Source organism: Taudactylus pleione, unplaced genomic scaffold (assembly GCF_031769625.1).
Source record: "Taudactylus pleione unplaced genomic scaffold, aTauple2 ptg000372l, whole genome shotgun sequence".
NCBI lineage: Eukaryota > Metazoa > Chordata > Amphibia > Anura > Myobatrachidae > Taudactylus > Taudactylus pleione.
The window spans coordinates 13,336,141-13,361,054 of NW_028284773.1; the positions used below are offsets into that span (position 1 = coordinate 13,336,141).

At 41.7% G+C, this 24,914-nt stretch overlaps 1 protein-coding gene across 6 annotated transcripts in view; it reads left to right on the forward strand.

Moving 5' to 3' along the window:
- The window catches only part of TMEM44 (transmembrane protein 44), a 54,663-nt gene that overhangs the window by 26,961 nt on the left and 2,788 nt on the right, over nucleotides 1-24,914 (forward strand). For all 6 annotated transcript variants that reach the window (XM_088444751.1, XM_088444748.1, XM_088444749.1 and 3 more), the window contains 4 exons: nucleotides 8,643-8,813; nucleotides 9,010-9,165; nucleotides 12,791-12,892; nucleotides 13,229-13,405. In XM_088444751.1, coding sequence (XP_088300877.1) covers nucleotides 8,643-8,813; nucleotides 9,010-9,165; nucleotides 12,791-12,892; nucleotides 13,229-13,405 — 606 coding nt within the window. The remainder of the gene's footprint in view (nucleotides 1-8,642; nucleotides 8,814-9,009; nucleotides 9,166-12,790; nucleotides 12,893-13,228; nucleotides 13,406-24,914) is intronic.

Here is a 24,914-nt window from a genome sequence, read left to right on the forward strand (position 1 = left end):
TTGTCTTGGCCGACCGATCGTATAATTGAAGGAATGCGTTTGTGGACTTTTTAAACGGTTTTATCAGTGAAATGCCAAAACGATCATTCATACACGCTAGGCGATAAATCAGGCCGATTATTGGTAAATCGGCCCAATAATTGCATAGTGTGTAGCTAGCTTAAGAAACAGCTATTGGAAGCAGTTCAGCAAATTTTGAAAACCCAATTTTCTGTGTTGGGTACTTAACTTTTGAACAGTTTATATGTTTCTTTCTAGTTACAAAGAATTAGGGGAGAATATACGAAGCAGCGGCTTCTGTAAGCCGCTGCTTCCCAGCGGTTTGCAGGTCCATATTTAAAACCGCACCCGCAGTCCGTGTAAAGTCCGGCATGCTTAACACTAACTCCGGTTGCCGTTAAAATTACTCACTTGCAAGCCGTTGCTTTGTAAATTCTGCCCAACGTCAACGTGATTGACAAGCAGAGGTACAGCACTCCAGTACTCAACAGAACTAGTGAAATGGCAGAATTAGTGATGTGGTCCATAGCAACCAGATATTTTGCTTTCATTTTACAGACTATTCTAGATCAGTGGTTCTCACTCTGCCCTCAGGACTCCACACAGCTCACGTTTTCCATGTCACCTAGCAGGTGCACAGGTGTTTTCATTACTCACTGACACATTTTAAAAGATCCACAGATGGAGGTAATGATTTCACTTGTGATTCTGTTAGGAGCAAAAAATATGGTAGTTGCTCAATCAGCTTAATGATATACTACAGGTGCTTGTAAAGGGCGGGGTTTACACTGAACTACAGAAAAAAAGGAATTTGCCCTCCAGCACACTGCAGCTAAATCAAAAATACTTGAATCCTACATGATAATAGAAATTCAGAGGCATTGGTTACATACATTTGCAAATATATGAATAAGCGCTGGGCCGATGTCAAGGCTCCTCTACACAAGCGTCCCTAACATTAAGGGGTTCATATCCGAGAAGCAAGGCACCCCAAAAATTCCAGCCAAGGACCATCCCCAGGGCATCACACGAAAAGGGGAAAAAAGGTGATAGTGAAGTGGAAAGGATAGATGTGTAAAGATAAATCAATAAGTGTTAATGAAATATAAAAGAATTGAAATTACATAAATAATATACAAACTATTAGAGAAGTGAAAAAATATTCTATGTGAATTAAGTGGTGATGCCATGAGAAAGGTCCAGCCAGAACAACCCCGGGGGCCCCACTCTCAAACGCTCACCCCAAAATAATTATTGCTACATAATAGTAGCACCCACACTTGGGTCATATAATTACAAATTGGTGTACTGCATGATAACCGTACATGTATGAGCTGAGAGTTAACTTACCTTGGAGGTACCCCAAAAAACCTCCACATGGCACTGATTCTGTCAGGAGCAAAAAATATGGTAGTTGCTCAATCATCTTAATGATATACCACAGGTGCTTGTAAAGGGCGGGGTTTACACTGAACTACAGGAGAAAAGGAATTTGCCCTCCAGCACACTGCAGCTAAATCAAAAATACTTGAATACCTCTGAATTTCTATTATCATGTAGGATTCAAGTATTTTTGATTTAGTTGCAGTGTGCTGGAGGGCAAATTCCTTTTATTCTGTGATTCTTTTACGAGACCCGGAAAACATGCACTGTTTGGGGTCCCGAGGACCGAGTTTGAGAGCCTGTGTTCTAGACAAATGATACTTTGATCTGATGATTTATAGTATTAACCAAATACTTTACCAGGTTTTAAATCTTTTTAAATTTCAGAGAAAAAGTTTGCAAGTTATAATGCAGACGTACATATTGCAGTCTTCAAGTTATAAGACCGTTAATGATATTAATTTATAAGAAAAAAACACTGCCAAGATTAAGAAACTAAAAAAAGTGGGGGAAAATAATATTTTTGATTTGATTGCAATATACTGTACTACAAAATCAGAAGTTTAAACCCGTTACTATAAACAAACAATACTAAATATATAAGATTCAATTGAGATCCTTACTTGAAATTTGGTATGGACAAACTTAAAATATTGTGGAATAAGCACAGATTTGGAGAAATGTAAACCATTTGTTATTTCTGAAGTAAGTTTGTAAATGTCTGAGTCTATGAACATTAAATGTTTACTTCCTTAAACCTAGTTGTGTGGTATATCAAATTAAATCCAGTTATGTTCTGAACAACATTTGTTTTTGAAAATATCGCTATACTGGCCTGAGAAAATAAGGCTTTTATATGCTCACAAGTGCCAACATTTGTGGATTTTTGACATTTTTATAACTCAAAAACTACTTGAGATAAAAACATAAAATCCAAGATTTGCAGTCAGAATTTAATTTACTGAGTGCAATAATAATTAGTAACTAAGGTAAAAAAGTAGTTACAAATTAGATCAGTTGATGTGAAATAACCTGCTAATCAAATCTGTTTTTGTTTAGGTGTAAATAAATTGATTTGCTAAATATTAAGTGTGATATCTTTGTGTAAAATGAATGCAGTCAAGAGGAATTTGCCATCTCCCTAATAGAGTTGCTGCAGCAGAATAACCAGACACCCAGAAGGGAATCAGTATGTAATACCGCCGGCCGCAACCTCCCCCCAAGTGCATAACCCTAACTTCCATCTAAGTGCCTAAACCTAACCCGCCCCCTTCCCCGCAGCCTAACCCTAAGTTTCCCGAGGGGGTGCCTAACCCTAACTCCCCTTCCCCTAGCCTAAACCTAACCCTCCTGGGGAGGTGCCTCTAACCCTAAGTACCCCAGAGCCCTAGAACCTAACCCCCCTCCCCGCGCGGCTGCCTGGCTTGCCTTTGTTCTGTAAGCCGGCGTCAGACTCCCGGCGTTGGTTTAATGACAGGCATCAGGATTTCGACGCCTGTCATTAGTATCTTGCCGGGATTAGACAGTCAGGAAGCCGGCAGTCGGCATTTCGAACGTCTGCTTCCTGGCTGCTTCCCCCCAGAAGTAAGTGGTTCCAGGTGCTGTTGTAGGAACCTGGAGGTGGTTGTGACTAAACTTCCTATAATGTAGTAGGAAGAGTTAGCAGCAGGTGGTTACTGGCTCTATGCATTTTTGGAGGTTGGACCTCATTTTTAGCATTGATGCAACCCGCCCAGTATGTGACCAAGGTGGCAGAGTAAGCCTATCTAGTCACAACCATTCACATGTATTCTACTGTATATGTAATTTTTTCAATATATTTTCTATTGTTAGTTTCTTTTCGCCAACAAATTATGGTTTACCTTTAACACATCCTGATTTAGCCACAGGTGCAAACTTCTAAACCTACCACTTTTCCCCTGACATCTACTGCCCTATTGTTTGTTCCACTCTACTATTTAACTTGTATGCTGTTTTCACATTCTGTAATCTGATGACATATGCTCTACCCCCATTGAACTGCACTGTGATTTAATAATAGCAGTAGTATTAATAATAATTCTTATAATAGCAGGCTATGTTACGGATACTTGTGCTATGGTCAGGGGCGTAGCGAGGACGGAGCCGGTGAAGCACATGCTCCAGGTGCCAGAACCTGTTGTGAGTGCCAGCAGTGCCGTTTCCCGGCTGCGGTCGCATGCCTTCTCTGCTCCTCTGGCAGGCTGGTCTATTACTGCATAATGTTCCCAGACTACAGTGAGGGGCAGGGCTGTGATGTCGGCGGTCTGTGACCACCGGCATTACATGTAGTTTCTGTGCCTCAGAATGCCTTGCAATTGGCATTCTGGAGGCGCAGTTTTTAGCACTGCAAAAGTGCTTAGGGGGAACGGAAGTATCCTTCTCTAAGGATTGGATCGCCGGCCGAAGGCACACAGAGTGGGCTTATGTGTGATCATCAGCTGCCTTGAGTGCTGCTTCCTGCTTGTCGGGGACTGACTGACCAATCTCCTCTGAGCTAGATGTCACACGCTCTGCTGTGTATATATGGGATGGAAGGGGGCACATTGAGGGATCTGTAATCAATGAAGGGTATGTGGTGTCACCAAGGCAGCTATGGTCACTGGGGTGGGGGAGGAGTTATATTACTGGGGAAAGAATACAGGAATAAGCCACAAGAGTGGGAACATATCATTACAGGGGGTCAATTATTAAAAAAAAATTATTATATAAAAAATAATAAGATAAAGGTTTGGGGGATAATGCAGAAAAGGCTTTCTAGAGACACGCCCACAGGGATGGGACAGACACCCACTAGGAAGGGGGGGTGCCGTGACATGCACTTGCTCCGGGTGCCGTTGCTCCATGCTACGCCTCTGGCCATAGTGCAAAAATACATACTGTCGATCCCTCCAGGCTGGAGACCACCTGTAATAGAGGAACTCCACTCCAACCAGAATGATCTAGTAAAAAAAAAATACACCGACACAAGGAAAACCCAGACCTTTGCTGATGGTACTAAAGCCATTCCCAAGTCTCGTAGGCAGAGGGATTTGGGTTAATAATAATAAGTAAGACTGCAAAAAAAATAGTAATTTAGTATGTGACATTACAAGTGTATGCTAGCCCTTGTAGAACTGTAGTGTACCCTATTTTATACTGAATAAATAAAAACACACATTACAATAAAGATTCACCAATTCCCTAGATTTATTCCATGCTTATGATTAATTATGAATCTTCAATTATCCCATCTTATATCAATGAAGTTCATTTATAAAATGGATTAATTACCTATAATGAAGTCTATTGACATGTTATGTTTGTACATAAGTATCAAATCATAGTAACTTCCTTATGCTCTAGCCAATCGGAGCAAAGCCATTCTGACTAGATAATTGCAAGCAGGTTCTTGGCCTGTCATGCTCTCTGGGAGAAATGTATCAAGCCTTGGGGGGTAAATTTATTAAGAATCGTGTCTAGTCGAGATGTCCAATCACGGGTGTGTGTGGCCATTTTTTACCACTTGCAAATTGACTAAAGGCAAACTCCTGTGAGAAATCATGAAACTGTCTCTGTAAATCACGGGTGAAAACACAAATAGTAATAAATACATCATCGGCCTAAACTTGCAGGCACTTTCTATAGCCAGGAATACAACACAGGAATTTACCAAGAATCGTGATTGTAATCACTGGTGTAATTTTAGCAAACTCTGTCCTAAATAGAAGTTTTAAATAGACTACCTCCTGAGCTGCGTGTTTGGCAGAAACATACACAGATCAGTGTGATCTGTGTATGTTTTTGCCTGTAATTAGTCAATAAAGGATTACATTTAAAACAAAAAATAATGTGGAGTTTGCCTCCAAAAACATAACCAGCCCCGGGCTCCTGGACTGAGCCAGTCCTGATTCTAAAAATTTTGGGGGGAAATGTCGTGGGGGTCCCCATATTTTTAAAACCAGCACCGGACTCAATCTAGCCGGAGTGTAATGCCACAGCCAGGGGGACCCTTTCACCGGGTCACCCCGGCCAAAGCATTAACACCCCAAACTAGTCAGCCCAGGCCGGTGATCTCGGGAGCTCTGCCCCCATGGCCGGTGGGTGCAGGGGTAATAGTGTTAATAATAGATGGGTACTATTTTTTTTTTTACAGTGGGACTACACATGCCAGCGTGTCTGCCCTTTTGCATTGTGGAACTACAAGTGCCAGCAGGCAACCAGCATCGGTACCCCACTGTAAAAAACAAACAAACCACAGTACACACACACACCGTAGAAAGTACAATTTTATTACACACTCACACATACTCCCCTTCTCCCCATTGATTGGTCCCCTTCTCCAGTAGAAATCCATAGTTATGCCTAAAAAAAATTAAATACTTAACTACCTCCTGGCCCAGGTCAGTCCTTTTCTCCAGTAGAGTCCCGACCATGCCAAGAAAACAAACCGAATACCGCTGACCGCTCACACACTGAAGACACCGGTAAATGATGGAGACCGCGTGGTTTCTGTCATTTGCCGGGCCACCAGACAATCAGAGGCCGCTCTAGAGTAAAAGCCCCCATACATTGTAAATTGCACGATTGCTGCAATCAATTACTAATCGATTGTGTATAAAAATCTTTCCCTTTTTCAATCGATTGCAGAGATGCCACAATCGATTGAAAAAGGGAAAGATTTTTTATACACAATCGATTGCAAATTGCACGATTGCTGCAATCAATTGCTGATGTATGGGGGCCTTGAGCTGCAGCTGATTGGCTGTAAGCCGCATGGCTGTCATTCAGCGACCCACTTACTTTAGAGCGACCTCTGATTGGCTGGTAACCCATGAGGGCTCCGTCATTTACCGAGGAAGAGATGCATGTGGAAACGCATACATCTATTTAGTGTCTGTGGTCGGGTGAAACCCCTCTGAAGAAATCCCAAGTAGAAGAAACTCATTAGGGAGGTTACCATGACTTGCACCGCACCACACAACCTGCTGTTAATCATTGTGCTCCGTTTGGCAGCCTGCCACCCGGGTTCATGGCCGGTGGTTCAAATCCCGACAGCGGCATCCCGGCAGCACTGAAAATCCAGATCGTCCCCAGGTAAGTATTCTCTGACCTATTCTATCCCCTAACCCTAACGCTCCCTTAGGGGTGCCTAAACCTAACCCACCCGCCTTCCCCGCCGCCTAAACTGAAGTCCCCCAGGGGGGTGCCTAACCCTGACCCACCCCCCTCCTTCCCCTAGCCTAAACCTAAGCTCCCAGGGGGTGCCTAACCCTAAATCCCCCCGGTAACCCTAAACCTACCACCCCCCCGCGCAGCTGACGTCGCTCAGGCTTATCTTCGATCGGTAAGCCGGGTGTAGGGAAAGTGACAGGCGTCGGGATGTCGCCGCCTGTCATTTAACCCATGCCGAGATTACGGGGTTTTACAGTCGGGAAGCCGGCGGTCGGGCTTCCCGACTGTTTCCCCTGCCACCCGCCACCTGCTGCTGTATAGACGAACCTTCGGTTCAACTTCACAGCACTGCCAGACCAGACACTGTCGCCCACTACCTTCCGCTGTCTACACAACACCTCCAGACCGGACACTGTTCATAGACTGCAAAGTCTAAGGAGGTACAATATTTTTATACCGGCATTTGTTAGTGGTAACAACCTCATCTGCCATATACTGTATCTCCGAATGGTGGTGCAGTGTTATAAAAAAACGCATGGTGCTACCTGCACTGTTGTGATTTCTGAGGAGTAGGGTTCTCCGAAAAACAACTTTAATTATGGATGAACACGAGACTGCATCGGCGGGCATGTAGCTATGCCCTTGTGATCACACTGGTATTGTTCCCCTTAGTGGATTGTGTGAAGGAAATGCTTTGAAGTGAAATCTACTATTTTCCCTTAGTAGCCGGACGCAGCTGTTTTGATTTACAAATCTATTTGACATAGGTACAGCACACAGCCACGGAACATTTACACATACAATTTGAGCTGTGTGCAACAGAACAAGGGACATTTTGCAACTAAATTTATTTTTTTTATTTTGTCTGAATTATTGATGCATTGTTTTATTCATTTATTTGTACGTATATTACCATTGCTGTATTGTGGGTCTTAAGATGAGCATGAATTACTACTAAACTAAATAGATGTTTTACATTCTTCTTATTCTATTTTTTTATGGCACAAATTTAATTTCACTATTTTATTAGATACATCCATAGCGCTGTTATTTCTACCTCTTTTATCTGTAGAAACACGATCTAAAAACACGATTCAGCAAAACACGATTCTTGGTAAATTTTTGTGTGTTTCCACTGTCAAAAGTCTCCCGTGTTTCAGCGATGCTGTGAGTGTTTCTCCTCTGACCAGACATGATTCTTATTAAATTTACCCCTTGGAGAGAGAGAGAAAGTAGAGAAGTTGCCCAAAGCAACTAATCGGCTTCTAACTGTCATTTATCTAGTGCAGTCTATGAAATGACAGGAGCCGATTGGTTGCTTTGGGCAACTTTTCTCCACTTTATCGATATACAAGGATCGATATATCGCCTCTTGAGACTCCTAATGGTCCAAGGCTCTCAACATACTGCATGTTTTTCTTATGCCCTGGACTGCTGGTAGACTGTAGAACTACAGTTTTATAAGAATTTAGGTGTTCAATAAAGATCATAATAAAGGAATGGATGTCTTTTTTTTTTTTTTTTTCACTGTGTATTTTAATTTTGCATTTACTATTTGGTACTATTAGAGGTCCTAACAGCCCCTTGCTGCCATTGCATGGTGGTACTTGTAGTTAATGGTTTGCTGAAACTAGTAGTGAGACATACTAAATTATTTTCACCATTAAAGTGTACATTGATGCAGCTGAATTCCCACACAGTATATTTGGCTTCATGTATCATTAGATATGTGCAGATATAAAAATACATTTGTAAAAGCTCAATTTTGCATCCTGAATTCTACATGTATATTAAGGCTGCAAAATTGAGCTCAACTCTAAATGAGGCCCATGACCATCACTGCTGTAATCTAAGTATATTAATATACTGCCCTTCCTCTTTGTGCTTTGTTGTAATTCTGATAAAGTGAGGAGAAGCAGAACTCATTCATGCAACATCCTCAGGGTTTAATTGCTTCTGCGTTTTTTGCTGGAACACGCATTTACCATGTAACATCACTAGTAAGGCTTATATGTATGGATTTCTTTGGATGTTTAGTATCTTGTTTTGCGCTAATAGGTTAAGCACAATCTTTTTTTTATCTGCAGTGCAAAGGAATGGTGTTCTCAGTGATTCAGGTGTGGGCCATTCTGTTCTCTGCTGTGGCCAGTATGATGTATGCGGCTGCCATCATGTCACATGACCGCCGCCCAGAGTACTTTGTGAAAGCAATCCCCTGGTTCCTAATCTCCATGGGTGCAGCTGCGCTGGATATTTCTGTATCCTTTTAGAAGATCCTTAGCACAGTTTCCTAAATTTACTCCTAAATTCTGAGAGTAATGTTGAGCTTTGAGAACCTGCAAAATATGGATCTTGGTGGATTCTTATTATTTTATTTTCTTACTTTAGCAGTTTGCAATCCTTTCTGGGTGCAAACACCCTCTGATTCATTCCTTGACATCTTAATGCTCACAGTTGCTGTTTCTGTCCTGTATGATGAAAAATAAGCAGTTACAGCAGATGGGACTGGTCATGGATGTAATGTTAGATTCAGAGAGCTGTGAGCTGCTGACAGAAGAAGAGAAGATGAAAGTGACAAATGGTAGTCACACACCTACAGAGAAAGGAGAGGTGGGTTGTGAATGTAAAAGTTCTCATTGCTGTGAAAAGTTAATGTACCCCATCAGTCTGCACTGATGGGCAGGTGGTGTGCGCTGCTCCGTGCTGCCTAGCCGGCTCTGGTTGCAGTAGACGCTTGGAGATGATATAATCTCCAAGCGCCACTGAAGCCGGCCAATCAGGCGGCAGGCGGCACAATCCTGGGTCATCGTGACCCGGATTGTTCCGTTTACACTGCAGGGTGACACGGGAACGATCCGCGGTCAACCCTGCAAAGTACTCGATTTGGATCCAGGGTTGCTGGACCCGGGTGGATCCATTTACACTGACAATAATCCCGGGTTGATGCACGTTCTTGTGCATCAACCTGGGATTTTTAGGTCGGTTTAAAAGGGGTACAAGATGCAGGCATCAGCTTTATTCTGGCAAGTCTACCCTATGTTTTAAAGCAGCAATAATAGAACAGACAAAACCAACCTGGTTTCTTCTTTTAAATGCTTGCCTCTTCTGTCAGTCACAATGCAAACACAAATTTACAACTGTATGGGTAGGACACAATGATATGAGACACAGATATTGATGGGAGATTCACCAATTCAATTACCAGAAAGGTGACTGTATTCCTAAAATAAGAATATGAGCTTGGTCGATGGGTGGACGCCAGACGGAACCTCCCTTCATTATATGTTTTTACATATTTGTAGATTTCAAATATGTAATTGAACTCAGCATTGTCATCTTTTTGTATTATGTATATGTAAATGATTTCCTTCAATTTTAAAATAAATTTATTTCTAAAAAATAAATAAATGATTGCCTCTTTAAAACATTGTTCAGACTTGCCAAATCGTGCCAATGCCTGCATCTCACCGGCTGCTACATTTCTCCCTTAGTGTTCCTTGAATTTATCTTTATTGTGCCTTTTATTATGTGGCATCAGCGCTAATTCATATTGAAAAAAAGGAAAGTGATTTCAAGAGTTAGTGATGACACAGATGACCCAAACTCCCTCTATAATACATAGTTACAGTCAATTGGATTCAATTGTCGGGGTACCCTGGACAGTAGTCCTCATATGGTCTTAAATTAAGTGCCTAGTGTCATCATGCATGAGAGAGAGCTTTAAATATATGTTGTAAAAATTGTCATCTGTGTAGTCAGATGAATTCCATTAAAAAACGATATTTAACAAGTAACCAAATACAATAAAAATACAAAGAGCATCCAGGCAATACAGGAAACCACCTAGTAACTGCCATACAATACAGACAGCATCTTAGTGACTCCCACACAACACAGAGAGCATTCTTGTGACCACCATACAATATAGAGAGAATTTTTGAGTCCGCCATACAATACAAAGAGCAGTCTTGTGACCTCCATAAAATACAGAGAGCAGTCTTGTGCTTGCCATGCAATACAGCAAGCACTGGTATGACTACTGTACAATATAGATGATCTAGTGATTTCCGTACAATACAGATAGCATCCTAGTGACTGCTGTACAATACATAGGCTGTCATACACCCCCAGCTCCGCTCCCCATTGATTATTAAAACTCTTCCAATAAAGAAATATAAAGAACAACCACTGGCCTACCAGGAAAAGTCCCAGTAAGGCATATGCTTTCTAACCTCCTGCTCCTTGCTCACTGTCTCTACACTGTGTGTCACCTGTCTGCCCCATCCTTTTAGACTGTAAGTCTCACCAGCAGGGCCCTCTTCCCTCATGCTTTTCCTACCCTTGATTCTACCACCATATCCTCCCCACTGCCTACAAAAGCACCCAATCTTTGGGTTCTGCCACCCTGCTGCTTATTTGAGTTTTATGACTGCTGATGCAGCAATGTTTAAAAACAATGTCCATGTTCTGCAATGTTCTGTATTGTATCATTTTCATTCCTGTGTTATCTGTTTATACTACTTGTGTTTTTGTACTTTGTAAGGAGCTGTGGACCTCTTGTGGCGCCATATAAATAAAAGATGATGATAATATGCACAATTTACCATGGCGCATGGATAATGGAGATAAAATAATATATAGTTATGAGATATTAGGTCAGTTACAGTGACCGGCTCACTTACAGCCAATAACCTCTCCTCGGATGATGTATCTACTAGCTGGCGACACCCTTACCCTGTCAGACACGCACTCATCACTGGGTGATGTTTGTCTTTCAACAGTACGTTGCTCCCCTTTCTACACACTTATCTCTGCATGGACAATGTTCTCTCACTGAGCCTGTGCTACTTCTCAGTTATTCTGATGGTGTCTGAAGTACAGCTGTTGTGTATGAGCAGACTGGGTTCACCCACCAGGCAATCAAGGCCTAGGTCACCTGGCTGTTGAGTCTTCACTGGATGCGGGAAGTCTCCTAAAGGAAATTACATACCTCCTTCCCTTCCCACTTAATCAGTCTCTGGGTATAATTATGTATACGTAATAGTGTGAATAAAAAGCCAGCAAAATACAGTGGCCCTTTTGGCTTTCAGTGAGAATCTGACTGCAAATTAGACGGGACGTAGTCAGCATTCCAGCAGATGGGATGCCGACGGTCAAAATATTGGCGCAAGAATCCCGACTGCTATAATCCCGAAGTGAAGTATCAGGGGTTAGGGGGAGGGTTAGGTTTAGGGTGTGGGGAGGGGGGAGGTTGGGTTTAGGCACTGGGGAGGGAGGAGTAGGAGTAAGGGTTAGCGTAGGGTACTTACATAATGGTGTCAGAATTCTGACTGTTGGGATGCCGTTGTCGGCTCCTGCCCTCTTACCTGAGGGGGGGCTGCTGCTGCTTCTGGTCCCGGCGCCTGCACAATGAATGTCAGGCATCGGGACATACGCATGAGAGGCTAGACCAGCTTCTCGGGGCTGCATTGGTAGCAGCCCCAAGAAGCTCTGTAGGGCTGCCCGAAAGGCAGAGCAGCTCTCTGCTTATGGCAGCCCAGACTGGCAGCCCCAGGGGGAGGAGACACCTCCCCCTGGGGCTGCCTGTACTGTGCGTGACTGGCAGGTGGCGCTTCCAATAGGAAGCCACCTGCAGTCATGGACTGCATTGGCTCACTGAAGTGGAGGATTTTACTTGGGGTGCTGCAGCCTCGCAGCCCCTAGGTAAAATCCACTACTGATTCTGACCCAAATTAGCCCTGTAATAGACCATGTGTGGCCACACAAATAATTAGTCTGCCCAAGAAAGATCTAGTCGTGGCTGAATATCCTATTTGCAGGTGACTTACATGCGTCCATATCGTTGATGTGTATGAGCACATGCAGATATGTGCACATACAACAATTATGGGCCAAATGTAATTGGGTGCAGGAATCAAAGTGCCGAGATTTTAGCAAGTTAGCAGACAAATATGCTAAACTATCTGAAATCTTGGCACTTTTAGATCCTGCACCCTATTACATTTGGCCTCATCTCTGGCTTTTGTTAGCATTTTAGCTTATAAGCTAGTCTATGGAATATATCTGACCCTTTTTATATATACAGACCAACAGTAATATTTTATTAAGACTCACGTATGTATTAAAAAGTTCTCGCATACTTGCACAGCCATTGTCCTTTCACTGTTGTCCCTTTTACTGTATTCCTTATATATGACATTAAGTGGGTTATTTTAATCATATAGTTTCTTTGCAGAACCCAAGTTGGGCTCCGCTAAACATGGTTCCTAACAGGTGTCTGAGCAACAAGTTCTCCATGGGTCGCTACGTGAGGCTCAGCATTGAGCAGGTGCAGGAGGTAATATACAAATCTTATTTTTCCTTCTTTGGGGCTACACCACTGCACAGCCTACTGTTAGGTAGAGGTCTTCTAGAGGGTTGGGTAAGGAATCCCTGTGCACAGAATACTGCTACTGAGAATTTAGACGCTGGAATCCTGAATGGGTGACAATGGCGGTTAAGTTATCTGGTTGGTCAGTGTAGAGTTCCCTAGAACGCAACTCCTGAACAGGGCTATGTACTGTCTATGGTCGCCACTGCCTATAGTACAGTATTATCTAGCTTATTCTTAGACATGTATGGTTTTAATGTTCCTTTTTTAAAACCGTTATGACCAGCTCTCTCCAATATTTAGGATGGTAGTGGAGCAGTGAGGTTGCCTGGGGATGGACAGACCAATCCTGGGACCACTTACAATAAAGAGCCACTCTATTACCTTGACCTTCCTGTGTATCCTCCTCCTCATATCACACACTCTACAAGTTCCCCTTCCAGTTCATCTGATGTATCTTCTAATTCTACTGACTTAGAGGTATGTGGTCTTCTCTCTTTGTACATTTAAAGTATCAGTTGCTACTACTAAATAACATGGCTATGTGTGTTTTTTGTATAATGAAAGTAAGTTAATTTAAAATGAAGAGAATGTTAGTGGATATGCCATGTATACCATTTACAATTCATAATTAACTTCTATGTGTATTCTTTTGGGTTGGGGTGTATTTTCTTCTGAAAAAAATACCAAGGCGCTTAAATATACACTGTTAATAGTTGTAGCTGCAGCGGTCAATAAAGAAAAGGCGAAAAACTTGCAACCCCACAGAAAACATAAAAATAGAGAAAAACCACGCTAGTATACAAACATCAATATAGAAAAATATTTAATTGTAGTAATCAGATGATATGTATAAAAATGGAATAAATCACAATAAGCACATACAACACAAAAATAAGTTGAATGTAGACAGGTATAAAAATATGAAATAATAACATTGTATACAACAATTAGAGGAGATAATGAAATAGATGATTATTTGTGTCATATAAATGGCAATATATTGTAAATAAATACAAGATTGGTAATATTCTCTGTTAATGAATGTGTCAGGCTGTACTGTGTCCCGGAAAGAAGATCAATGGTCTGTGACTTCTACAAAGTCAAATGCAAGAGTTGCAAAAGGTTATTTTCCACAGATTTGAGTCAATGGTACCTGTAGTGAGACAAAGTATCAGCTTTCAGTGTCAAGTCCGTATAGGTAGATGGTACAGGGCTGAACGTGTTGGTAAAAGCCGCTGTACATATAGCCGACCACGGAGCACCCCGTCAGCCGCCGCAGCACCTAGCCGACATATGGTGAAACGATTAGTGGCAACCAGCGTGAGGATCTCTGGCTGGTGTGAATGGTCTGGTGTCAGGCTCTCTGGTGTTACAGATAGTAATGACAAAACCCAAGACTGTGTCTAGAAAACTACAACACAAGGGCAATGTCCTCCTACCCAGATCATGCATGCTTTCTGCTGCCTGCACTTCTAATTTGTCATTCATAAATGTGTGTGATTGATTTTATGCCCCTGCTAAACTGGCACAGTCGTAACTCTGCTCCCCATTGATTGGAATTGTTTAATTCCAACACATACATCCAACTGATAGGCTATAAATGGTTTGTCCGTAAACTATCAGTTCTCTGGATGATCAGATAGTTGATTTCGGTCATTTCTCCCCTGCACACCCATGTAGTTAGTCTTGACTGATTCATTGGAGAATATTCAGATTAGACAGTGAAGTTGATGCTCTTTTACTGGCTGGGGGCACACAGGCCGGGGCTGGCTGGGGGCACACAGGCCGGGGCTGGCTGGGGGCACACAGGCCGGGGCTGGCTGGGGGCACACAGGCCGGGGCTGGCTGGGGGCACACAGGCCGGGGCTGGCTGGGGGCACACAGGCCGGGGCTGGCTGGGGGCACACAGGCCGGGGCTGGCTGGGGGCACACAGGCCGGGGCTGGCTGGGGGCACACAGGCCGGGGCTGGCTGGGGGCACACAGGCCGGGGCTGGCTGGGGGCACACAGGCCGGGGCTGGCTGGGGGCACACAGGCCGGGGCTGGCTGGGGGCACACGGGGTTGCAGAAACACGGGGGGGGGGGGTTCTGTGGTAGGGAGCGCCCTGCCTATTTTGTCAGTCCCAGGCCCTATCATTTCTGATGGCAGCCCTGTCCATGCTGTCTAACCATTGGTTTTACATCACACCAGAGGTTGCTCTGGAAATGTATAATCAGTTTTGGCAACTATGGCTTTTCTTGCTTCTTACAAAGCAAACTACAGTACAATAATGTTGCTTTATGAAAATGTTTTCACAAGGAAGATTGAGCGCCACATAGGACTGATGATAATGTTGAAGTACAGTATTGTCTAATCCTCTTTTTGGGTTATTGAGGACATGTAATTACAGTCCAGTAGCCCCAGGGTGTGCTATTCTTAAACCCCAAATGATATACTGTACAAAAGACAAAAATAAGGCAGGTCTCTATTTTGTAGCGCACTAATGCCAAAAATTATGACTGGATTAATAAATGCTTTACTTTCATTAATTAACTATTACAATTATTGCACTTCTTTTAGAATAAAATAAATATTATAAAATAGTAAAGTGTTCTAAAACTGCTGTGCTGATTGTATTTATATTGTTAAGGAGAGCAATAGGTGTTATAGGTATGTATCTTGTATTCATACTTGCCTTCTATTTCGGAATTGAGATTGGCAATTTCGGGTGAGATACACCAGTAGAGTAGTCAAGCATCCTGTGTTACATTAACTACTGCTGTGAAGTGGGCGAGGTGTGATGACATGGTTTACATGGTCCTGGTATCAGCAACATATTGCCGAATATCATGGCATTATGTTGTGGAGGCGAGGCAAAGTTAAGTTATCGGTGCCATGACCCCATCCCTCCCCCTGGTTCTCCAGGAGGAAAAGTTGGCAGTGTGCATGTATTCCTATTTCAAAACAATGTGATATGCCAGGGCACTTTTATTCTTGGCAGAGCACTAGGCAAAATACGCAGTGGCGTGCCACAACATTTTGAAATGGGAATACATGCAGAACTATGAGCATATATCAACTGAAACACATGCTTAATTTAAGAATTGAATTGTGGAACTGTGTCTCACTGTACTAAGCTATAATTTATACAATCGTTGTTTGTCACCGACAGGAGTCACAGAGCTTCATGTATCATTTGTACTGATTTATATGAAAATGGCGTCAAACTAACATTTACCATGTATAAAACGTTATAGGGACCATTCTTCAACATCCCAACACCCCCCCCCCACCAAAAGACCCCCTCAGTGTATAACACAGACGTGAATATATGTGTGATGCAACAGTATATTTGGATACACATTGGATAGATCTAAAATGGAACATGTGTTTTGTATATTTTTCCTTGTTACTTATAAAGGGTATTCCATAATAACTGAATATATATGGAGACTATCAAATGCTTTTCAGCAGGGCCTTGGATTTAGGAGAAAGGGACTGCATTTACCCTTTATCTACTGATTAAAATAAACATGGCAGCTTTCACGATCATTAACCAAAGTTGTGACCCAAATTACATATAATAGGAATGGAGAAAAAAAACATCTGTTCATATATCCTTAGTACAAGATGTCCAATATGGGCAAATGAGTTTCTAAACAAGATTATAAATAGCCAGCAAAACAGATGAGAAAACAATTTTAGAACACATTTTTCTATCTTTCACTCTAATATTATATTAAAATAAATAAAAATAAAACTTTTGTCATTCGAGCATTTTGTAACACAGAGCTACTTTCCTCTTTGAATAGTATTAAGTCAAGCGATAGCAATTTTTTAATGCTCCGTCATATCAGATTTTTGTTTTCAGTTCATGTGTAAACATGCAGCCACTAGAGGTCGCTAATGCATGGTCTAAAAATCTTCTCTTGTACTTCTTCATATAAAGGGTAATATATATATTTATGTATGTATACAAACTGTAAAAATTCAATGTGGATGCAAGGTAATTATCTTCAACAAGCCAACATTAACAGATAAAATCCAGATAGTCCAACACTCCAAATATTGGAAAAAAAATGTGCAATAAAGTTTATTTTAGCATCAGTGAACGACCATCTTCCAGGCAGCCGCCGGTCCCACTAGGTGGGGGTTGCTCCCGGCCCCCACCCTGTGGCTACCCCTGCATGTGTACATCAGATATATCTGTCCATCGGCTGTGCAGCACAGCTAACGTGGTATGTCTGTGTCGTTCACTGACATATCGCTGGTACACTGGCTGACAGGCACCAGATATATTGGCCTATCAATTTATGGTGGGGTGTATGATAGCTCAGGCAGGCATAAAATGCCATGTAGAACTCTGAAACTTTCTATAATTCTTGGGAGCCATCTGACAACGGGAATTTCTCCATCTTCATGCATCTCCCTGCAAATAGTCTCACCTTACATGAATCTGTCTTTTTTTTTTTTTTTTTTTTTTCCATTTTGTTTATAAGAAAATTATTTCCCTAAGACTATATTTGTATCTCATTCTTACTGATTTCTGTATATAATTTAAGCAGTGTGAGTCTCTGTGATTCTTATCGGATCCATTTTGCCTGTGTATTCAGCCAATCAATGCTACATACCTGTACTCCATGTTATTATTTGGGTAATTATAACTGGGACTTAATTGTAGTTGTAGGGAGGACTAAAGCTGGCCACACACTAGACCAACTTACATCCAACCAGCCAACTTGTTGATTGGTTAGAATGAAAATCTGGTAACGTATGGGAGTAAATGATGATCAGCAATTTGCTCCTAAATGCCAGAAAACAGATGAAAATGGTCGTCAGACAATTTTGTTAAATGTTTGATCTAAACAATTGGTTCAAACAACAGTTTTTGTCCATTTTCCGGCGTTTGGGAGCAAATTGCTGATTGTCATTTGCTTTCATACCTTACCAGATTTTCATTCCAACCAATCAACTAGTTGGCTGGTTGGACAGATAATCTTTAGATGTGTGGCCAGCTTAAAGCTGGCCACACACTAGACCAACTTACATCCAACCAGCCAACTAGTTGATTGGTTGGAATGAAAATCTGGTAACGTATGGGAGTAAATGATCAGCAATTTGCTCCTAAATGCCAGAAAACAGATGAAAATGGTCATCAGACAATTTTGTTAAATGTTTGATCTAAACAATTTGTTCAAACAACAGTTTTTAGTCCATTTTTTGGCGTTTGGGAGCAAATTGCTGATTGTCATTTTACTTTCATCCCTTGCCAGATTTTCATTCCAACCAATCAACTAGTTGGTCTAGTGTGTGACCAACTTTAAGGCTTCTGATTTGGAGTGAGTAGCTAATGAATCATCCTTAAGTGGTGGCAGAACCTGAGAATTAATAGTGAGTGTGAGAGATATTGGGGAGTATATTAATTTCTGTAGACAGACTAGGTGGTTGGTTGTTTATTAAATCTGTGTCACATTTGCACAAGTGAGTGCTGATCTTGACAAAGTAACTAACAGCGGTTAGAGATTGGAGTATCTTGGAATCTGGTCACCTGTGTAAGTACTTTCTTACACAGGTGGGATCAATTAAGAAATTGTGCCTTTTTCATGTGTGTGTTGTAGCTATTTGCTTGTAAATGTCACCGGATTTTGTGTTTTAAGTAATATAATGGAATGCTTTTGTAATATTTACTTTGATTTGATTGTATCACTGCTAATAACTTTCAAACTAAGGGGCCTATGTATCAAGCCATTTTTTACATAAAATTATGCAGAAACTGCAGTTTCTGCATAATTTTATGTAACGATACTATGTACTAAAAGCACAATGCTGTGAAATCTCCGGCAAAGTGCTAATTAGCATTTCAGATTGCAGTCCCCATTATTATCAATGGAGACTATGATCTGACCCTTATGTACTGAACTCCAAAAAGCAAAGCTTTTAGCTTTTCGGAGTTTAGCCCCGGTAGTTTAACCATCTTCAGATGGTATAAACTACTGTTTGCCTTTGGGCGCTCCAGAGGCACGAGAGATATTGTCGCTCTCTCTCCCGCAGCCCCCGGCCTGTTCCGGAAGCGAACGCTGTGCACATGCTTAGTGTCAGCTTCTCTCACTTCAGTGAAAGACTTTTCTGAAATGCCGGGGATATAACTCGCAGGGACAGCTGTTACCGCAACTGCTGTACCTGCAAGTTCCCGGTAGTACATAGCCGGGATATTTTCATTAAAATGAAATATTCAAGGCGAATTGGATTGTTAATAATCGCAGCAGTTATTAATACATATGCCCATAAAACATTTTTCACTTTTCTAAATTTGATTTGAGGGCTTCATACTCTTCTCAAATGCATGTTACGTAGAAAATCTGATATCTTTATGCCACGACATGCAGCATGTTTTGTGGTGGCTCATGTTCAGACATGAGCTAAGTGGAAAAATGGGAGTACATGCTGATCTACTTTATTATTTATTATTTTTGTTTGGGGGGGTGGATTGCACCTAAAGGGTAGTTGTGTTCTCAAAATAAAGAGACACCAAAACATTTTAATGTCCTGATGTAAAATCTTGTGATAGGTCATCAAAGGATAAAACTAACTACTCTTTAGCACACGGCCGAAGCATCGGAAATGAGATTATCTTTGAAAAACTTTAGTATCTTGTGTATCTGCAAGTCATTTGTGGAAAAGCAGTTGGGGAGGGGGTGTCACATTACTGTAAAGTACACAGAAGCACACACAAACATACATGGCAAATTGTTCTTTTGACTGTATAACTTGCACTTAAAGTTGTTTTGATATTTAGTTTAGAGACGAACAAAATAAACTGTACTGACATAAGATAACAGGCATAGTATAATAGCAGCTTCAAAATTTTTGTAAACTGATGTACACAAGCAGGCAGGTGCATCATGTTATCCGCAACACAGGCAGGATAAAATGGGAAAATACTGTATATGTTACATAGACATAATGTCCTATATAGCTATAGGGAAAGCTGTTGTGTTCATGCTTCTATACGGAAGTGCTTGCTTTCACTCAGAAGCTATACTACATGATAATGTAAACAATTTAATAGATAATGTTTGTCAATGTTTTAAAGTAGTTTCCAGGGGCATTTAGCTGCTGAGCTGGTAAATAGAAGCATGTCACATGCCATATGTCTCAGGGGATCTAATAAGTAAATATTAAAGTCTGGTAAACACAATACAATGTATCTTACGATATATCGTTCTGACGCGGATTGGAACTATATATCGTGCAGTTCGTATAGTGTGTATACTCTGTTGCGCGTGCACACCATTCGTTCATGGCATTGTCCCATCTGTTGTGCTGCATAGCAGATGGGCAATGTGGTGAACGACGCCATGCTGCAACATGCAGAATGGAATTATATATTGCGCGGTCGTACACCGAATCGTATAGTGTGTACAGCATGCGCATATATATCGTTATGTCGCGCCGTCGGCTAGATACACATATAGTGTGTATCTAGGTTAAGCTATATATAGCCTGATTCAGCAAGGAACGCACAGGAGAGAACGCACGCACTTGGCCAAAGTTTTTGGAAAGGTCATCAATCCCTTCTAAGGTTTACGGTAAGGCTTGTGTCATTTATGACTTCTCAGATACAGAGGGGTGACTGTCATTTCAGAGTTACAGACAAAGTGGATCAAATTGCATGCTCATTTAAGATATCGGAGGATAAAGCTGTTGGCACAAGTCCATCTTTCGTACCGGCGGTGGTTGCAGAAAATCATTCTATCCAGGGGTCATCTGTTCACATTTGGGATTGGACATTGGTAACTACAGATGTCAGCTTCATGGGTTGGGGGGTTTGTGGTGGGCCAATGTCTGTTTCAGGTGAGATGGACTCAGGAAGAGTCCTTACTTCTGATAAATGTACTGGAACTTTGTGCAGTATACAATGCTGTAACTAGGACTGAAAGTCTTCTAAGAGGATAACCAGCAGCCACAGCTGTTGCAAACCTGAATCATCAGGGAGGAACAAAAAGTGTTCACACTATGAAGGAATGTTCTAATGCTCACTGTATTTTTCAGGAGTTGGTAGACAGGTGGGGACAACCTGTCATAATTATGATGGCATCCAGGTGGAACCACAAGATTGTTTCTATGCCAGAAAAATGACCCAGAAGTGACGTTGGTGGATGCCATGATGGCTCCTTGGCATTATTGGATAATTTATCTGTTCCCTCTGGTAGCGAGGAAAAGATGGAGATAAAGAGCTATGGTCATTTTGGTGGCTGCAGATTGACCTAGAAGGGCCTACTGTTCATATCTGCTAGGCATGCTAAAAGCTCCTCCGTGGAGGTTTCCACTAAAAGGATTTGGTCCATTACATCATGCAGGGTAACCTTGGCTGACTTTGACGACGTGGTTGTTGAATCTGCAATTTTAAAGGCTAAAGCTGGCCACACACTAGACCAACTTTCATCCAACCATCCAACTAGTTGATTGGTTGGAATGAAAATCTAGTAAGGTATTCAATCAGCAATTTGCTCCCAAACGCTGGAAAATGGACCAAAACTGTTGTTTGAACAAATAGTTTAGATCAAACATTTAACAAACTTATCTGAATGACCATTTTCATCTGTTTTCTTGCATTTAGGAGCAAATTTCTGATCATCATTTACTTATATACGTTACCAGATTTTCATTCCAACCAATCAACAAGTTGGCTGGTTGGATGTAAATTGGTCTAGTGTGTGGCCAGCTTAAGAGTTTTTCAGATGCTATTTTCACTATATTGAAGGCTAGGAAACCAGTTTCAACCGCAAAATATCACTGAGTATTGAGAACTTTTATTTTCTGGTGTGAGAAGAGTGATTTCCCTACTTCTACTTTTTGGTTTTCCAGATTGCTTATTTTTCTGTAGGAAGGACTTGGTTTGTACTGTGTACTTTATTTGAGTCTAGGTTCTTTAAGGGGAATCGCAGATATTCCAGAGGACAAGACTTTTTTTTTTTTTTTTTTTCAGGCAGTTGTTAACATCATACCTCCTTTACTACATCTCCCATGAACAACCAGATGCACATAAATATAAAACAGTATTTCTTTTGGCCATGGTCTCAGCAAGGAGAGTTTAAAAATTAGGAGCTCTGTCTTGGAGATTACCCTTCCTCCATTTTTTTTGTGTGTAATTCTTCATTTTCATCAATATTAAATGAGATATACCACACAAACAGTTTAAACATGAATGTTAGATGTGTGCTATTTACAGAAACGTTATGTACAATAAGTTGCATGAACATAGAAACCAAGTATGTATAACATATCCTTTATGTGGAAGGGGGGTGGAGAGTCCGGACTGGCAGTAAAGATAAACAGGTTTGCTCATGTGCTCTGTCTAATTAAGGGAGAGAAAAGGAGGGTTCGGAATGTGAAGGCAAACAAAATAGAGGTTGAAGCTACCATAATGGGAAATGACTGTAGAAGGGACAGTATAAGGTCACATTGCACATGTCTGACTGGATCACTAGGGAGTGGAGAGAATGGGTAGAGAGGTGTCACAAAAAGAGTGCCAGGGAGCCCATACCTGGGCAAACATGTGGCCCTTGTTGTGCAGGTTATAAGTGGGTTTCTCCATAACCGCAATCTGCCAGATTTTATTTATTTATTTTTTTAAGGACAGAAAGGAATGGAGGGAGCAATTCTTCTAGTTTATTTTTTTTTTTTTTTTGCAACAGAGCTTCTTTCAGCGACCAATTTGTGAGAAACTAGCTTGCTGAGGTCTTGAGTAGGGTAGCATAAGTGAGAGACCGATAGATCTTTTTGTATTGGGGCCTCAACTAGGCTATTCAGGAGGGCCATGAACCACTGTCCAGTAGGTCACAATCACTGGACAAGACCATCAAATATGGGCTAGGGTATCATGGAGGCTGCAGTTTCTCCAGCAAGTGAGCAAGGCAGAAGGAAACATGTGGTTGAGTCTCACAGGGGTATAATACCATTTGATAGTACAGTAAATCTTATGATGGGTGAAGAGGGAGCTTTTAGCTATATCTAATATGTCCTCCCAAGCCACCTCATCAGGAGTGAAAACAAAGTCTCTCAAGGATGATGCCATACACTTGAGATGTCATGCCTTTGAATTAAGGCAGTATCTACATAAGCATTCAAGAGGAGTAAGGAGCAGGGTTTGAGGGAGTGAGTTAAGGAAATGTCTTATCTGGAAATATTCAAACTGGCTGAGTGATTAGGGGAATTTTGTTTGAGGTCTAAAACAGGCAGTCAGTGGTCTGCAATTCCAAATGGAACAGAATGATGGACTGGAGGGGGGGGGGGGGACTGCAATCGGGAGGATCTGTAAAAGGTACAACAATTTGGGAGTGATGTACATTTTGATGGCTTTGATCCTACCCAGCCACCCTTCCTCATTTTCCATGAGAGAGTGCAGTCCTAAGGACTAAACGTTCCTTTGCTGCCACGGTGGTTTCTAGATTTTATTTGAATCAAATGATCATAGTCTCAGCCTTTCCTAAGGATGGTCTGGAGGTAGAAGAGGGTTCCATTAATCTTTTCATAGTTAGAAGATTTAAGGTTTATGTACACCAGAGAGAAGAGGTTTGCTGGATGGATGGGTCTGTAAAGAGAGGCTGGCCAGCCTCCAAACAAGATGTTTATGAATGTTATCTGCCAAGCTTATTTGGGTGCAGGCTTACGCTCTTCAGATATACTCAAGGCTCGCTTTACCAGATCTGTAGGGGTCTCGTAGGCTGCAAGACATGGCATTGTGGTGGAACAATTTTGCAAAACAGCTACTAGGTCTTCCTTGCATACCTTTGCAAAATTTAAGTTTGATACCTCTGCATCAAGGGATGCTTCATTTTGGGTGGAAGGTGCTGCGCACCAATAGCACTCCCCACCCTTAGGGGCTGCTCAGAGAACTATCATAGGTTCCAGTATTCTTCATCAGAGGAAAGAGAAATCAGGATTTTTTACTTACTTTAAGCCCCTTTCTCTGACTCCATACTGAACACCCTCCTTAATGCTCTGTGTTAGTTTCTAGTTTTATATTACTTTTCTCTCCCTTGTATACATGCAAAACTGACAGCTGTTGCTGTTGTGGGGTATATAGAGGCCTGTTTCAGTGCACCGGTTCCTCTCTCCACTCATTATATCCCAATGGTCCAGTATTGCTTACAGAGTCATAGAGAGGGTGGGAATGCAAGTACAAAAAAAATCCAGATTTTTTTTATTCACACACATTGTGTGTACTGTACTTGTGTGTCTACATTTTTGTGCTTTACATTACACAGTGTGCAACATTATAAGAGTCTCCTTTGATTGGAGACTCTTATATTGCAAACTAAGGCTGCCCCTACTCCTTTTTATTACTCACTCACAATATGTAACACACATACATAACAAATGCATGGTCCTCTCCTGCCAACTGATTACTTCCTCCAACTCCCGCCTCCAAGATTTTGCCCGTGCTGCTTCCTACCTCTGGAGCTCTCTCCCTATCAGACTCTCCACCTCTCTACAAGCCTTCAAACAGGCTCTCAAGACCCACTACTTCATCATAGCCTTCCTGTTGTCATCCTCACCTGCTGCTACATGCTCCTTCCTCCCTGTCTATCCCATCTGTTTTTACGCCTATTTGTCTGCCCCTACCCCTTAGAATGTAAGCTCTCACGAGAAGGGCCCTCTTCCCTCATGTGCTTCACCTTACTGATACTTTCATCTACTCCTTACTCCCCTCAAGGTTGCTTACACCCTACTGCTAATTTTGAGTGTTCTGATTGCTAATGCATCTACAGTATGTGTATAAACCATGTCCTTGGCCTGCATTGTATTGTACTGTAAGTCACTGGTTTCTTGTTCACTAATTTGTGTATGTGCTTTGTTAGGCGCTGCAGAACACTTGTGGCACCATATAAATAAAGTATAATAATATATAAATACTTGCCAATGACACACAGATTAACAAACAATGGGCAATATCATCACCACTCCTGTTTATTAGAATAGTGCATGATTTTGATTTATACAT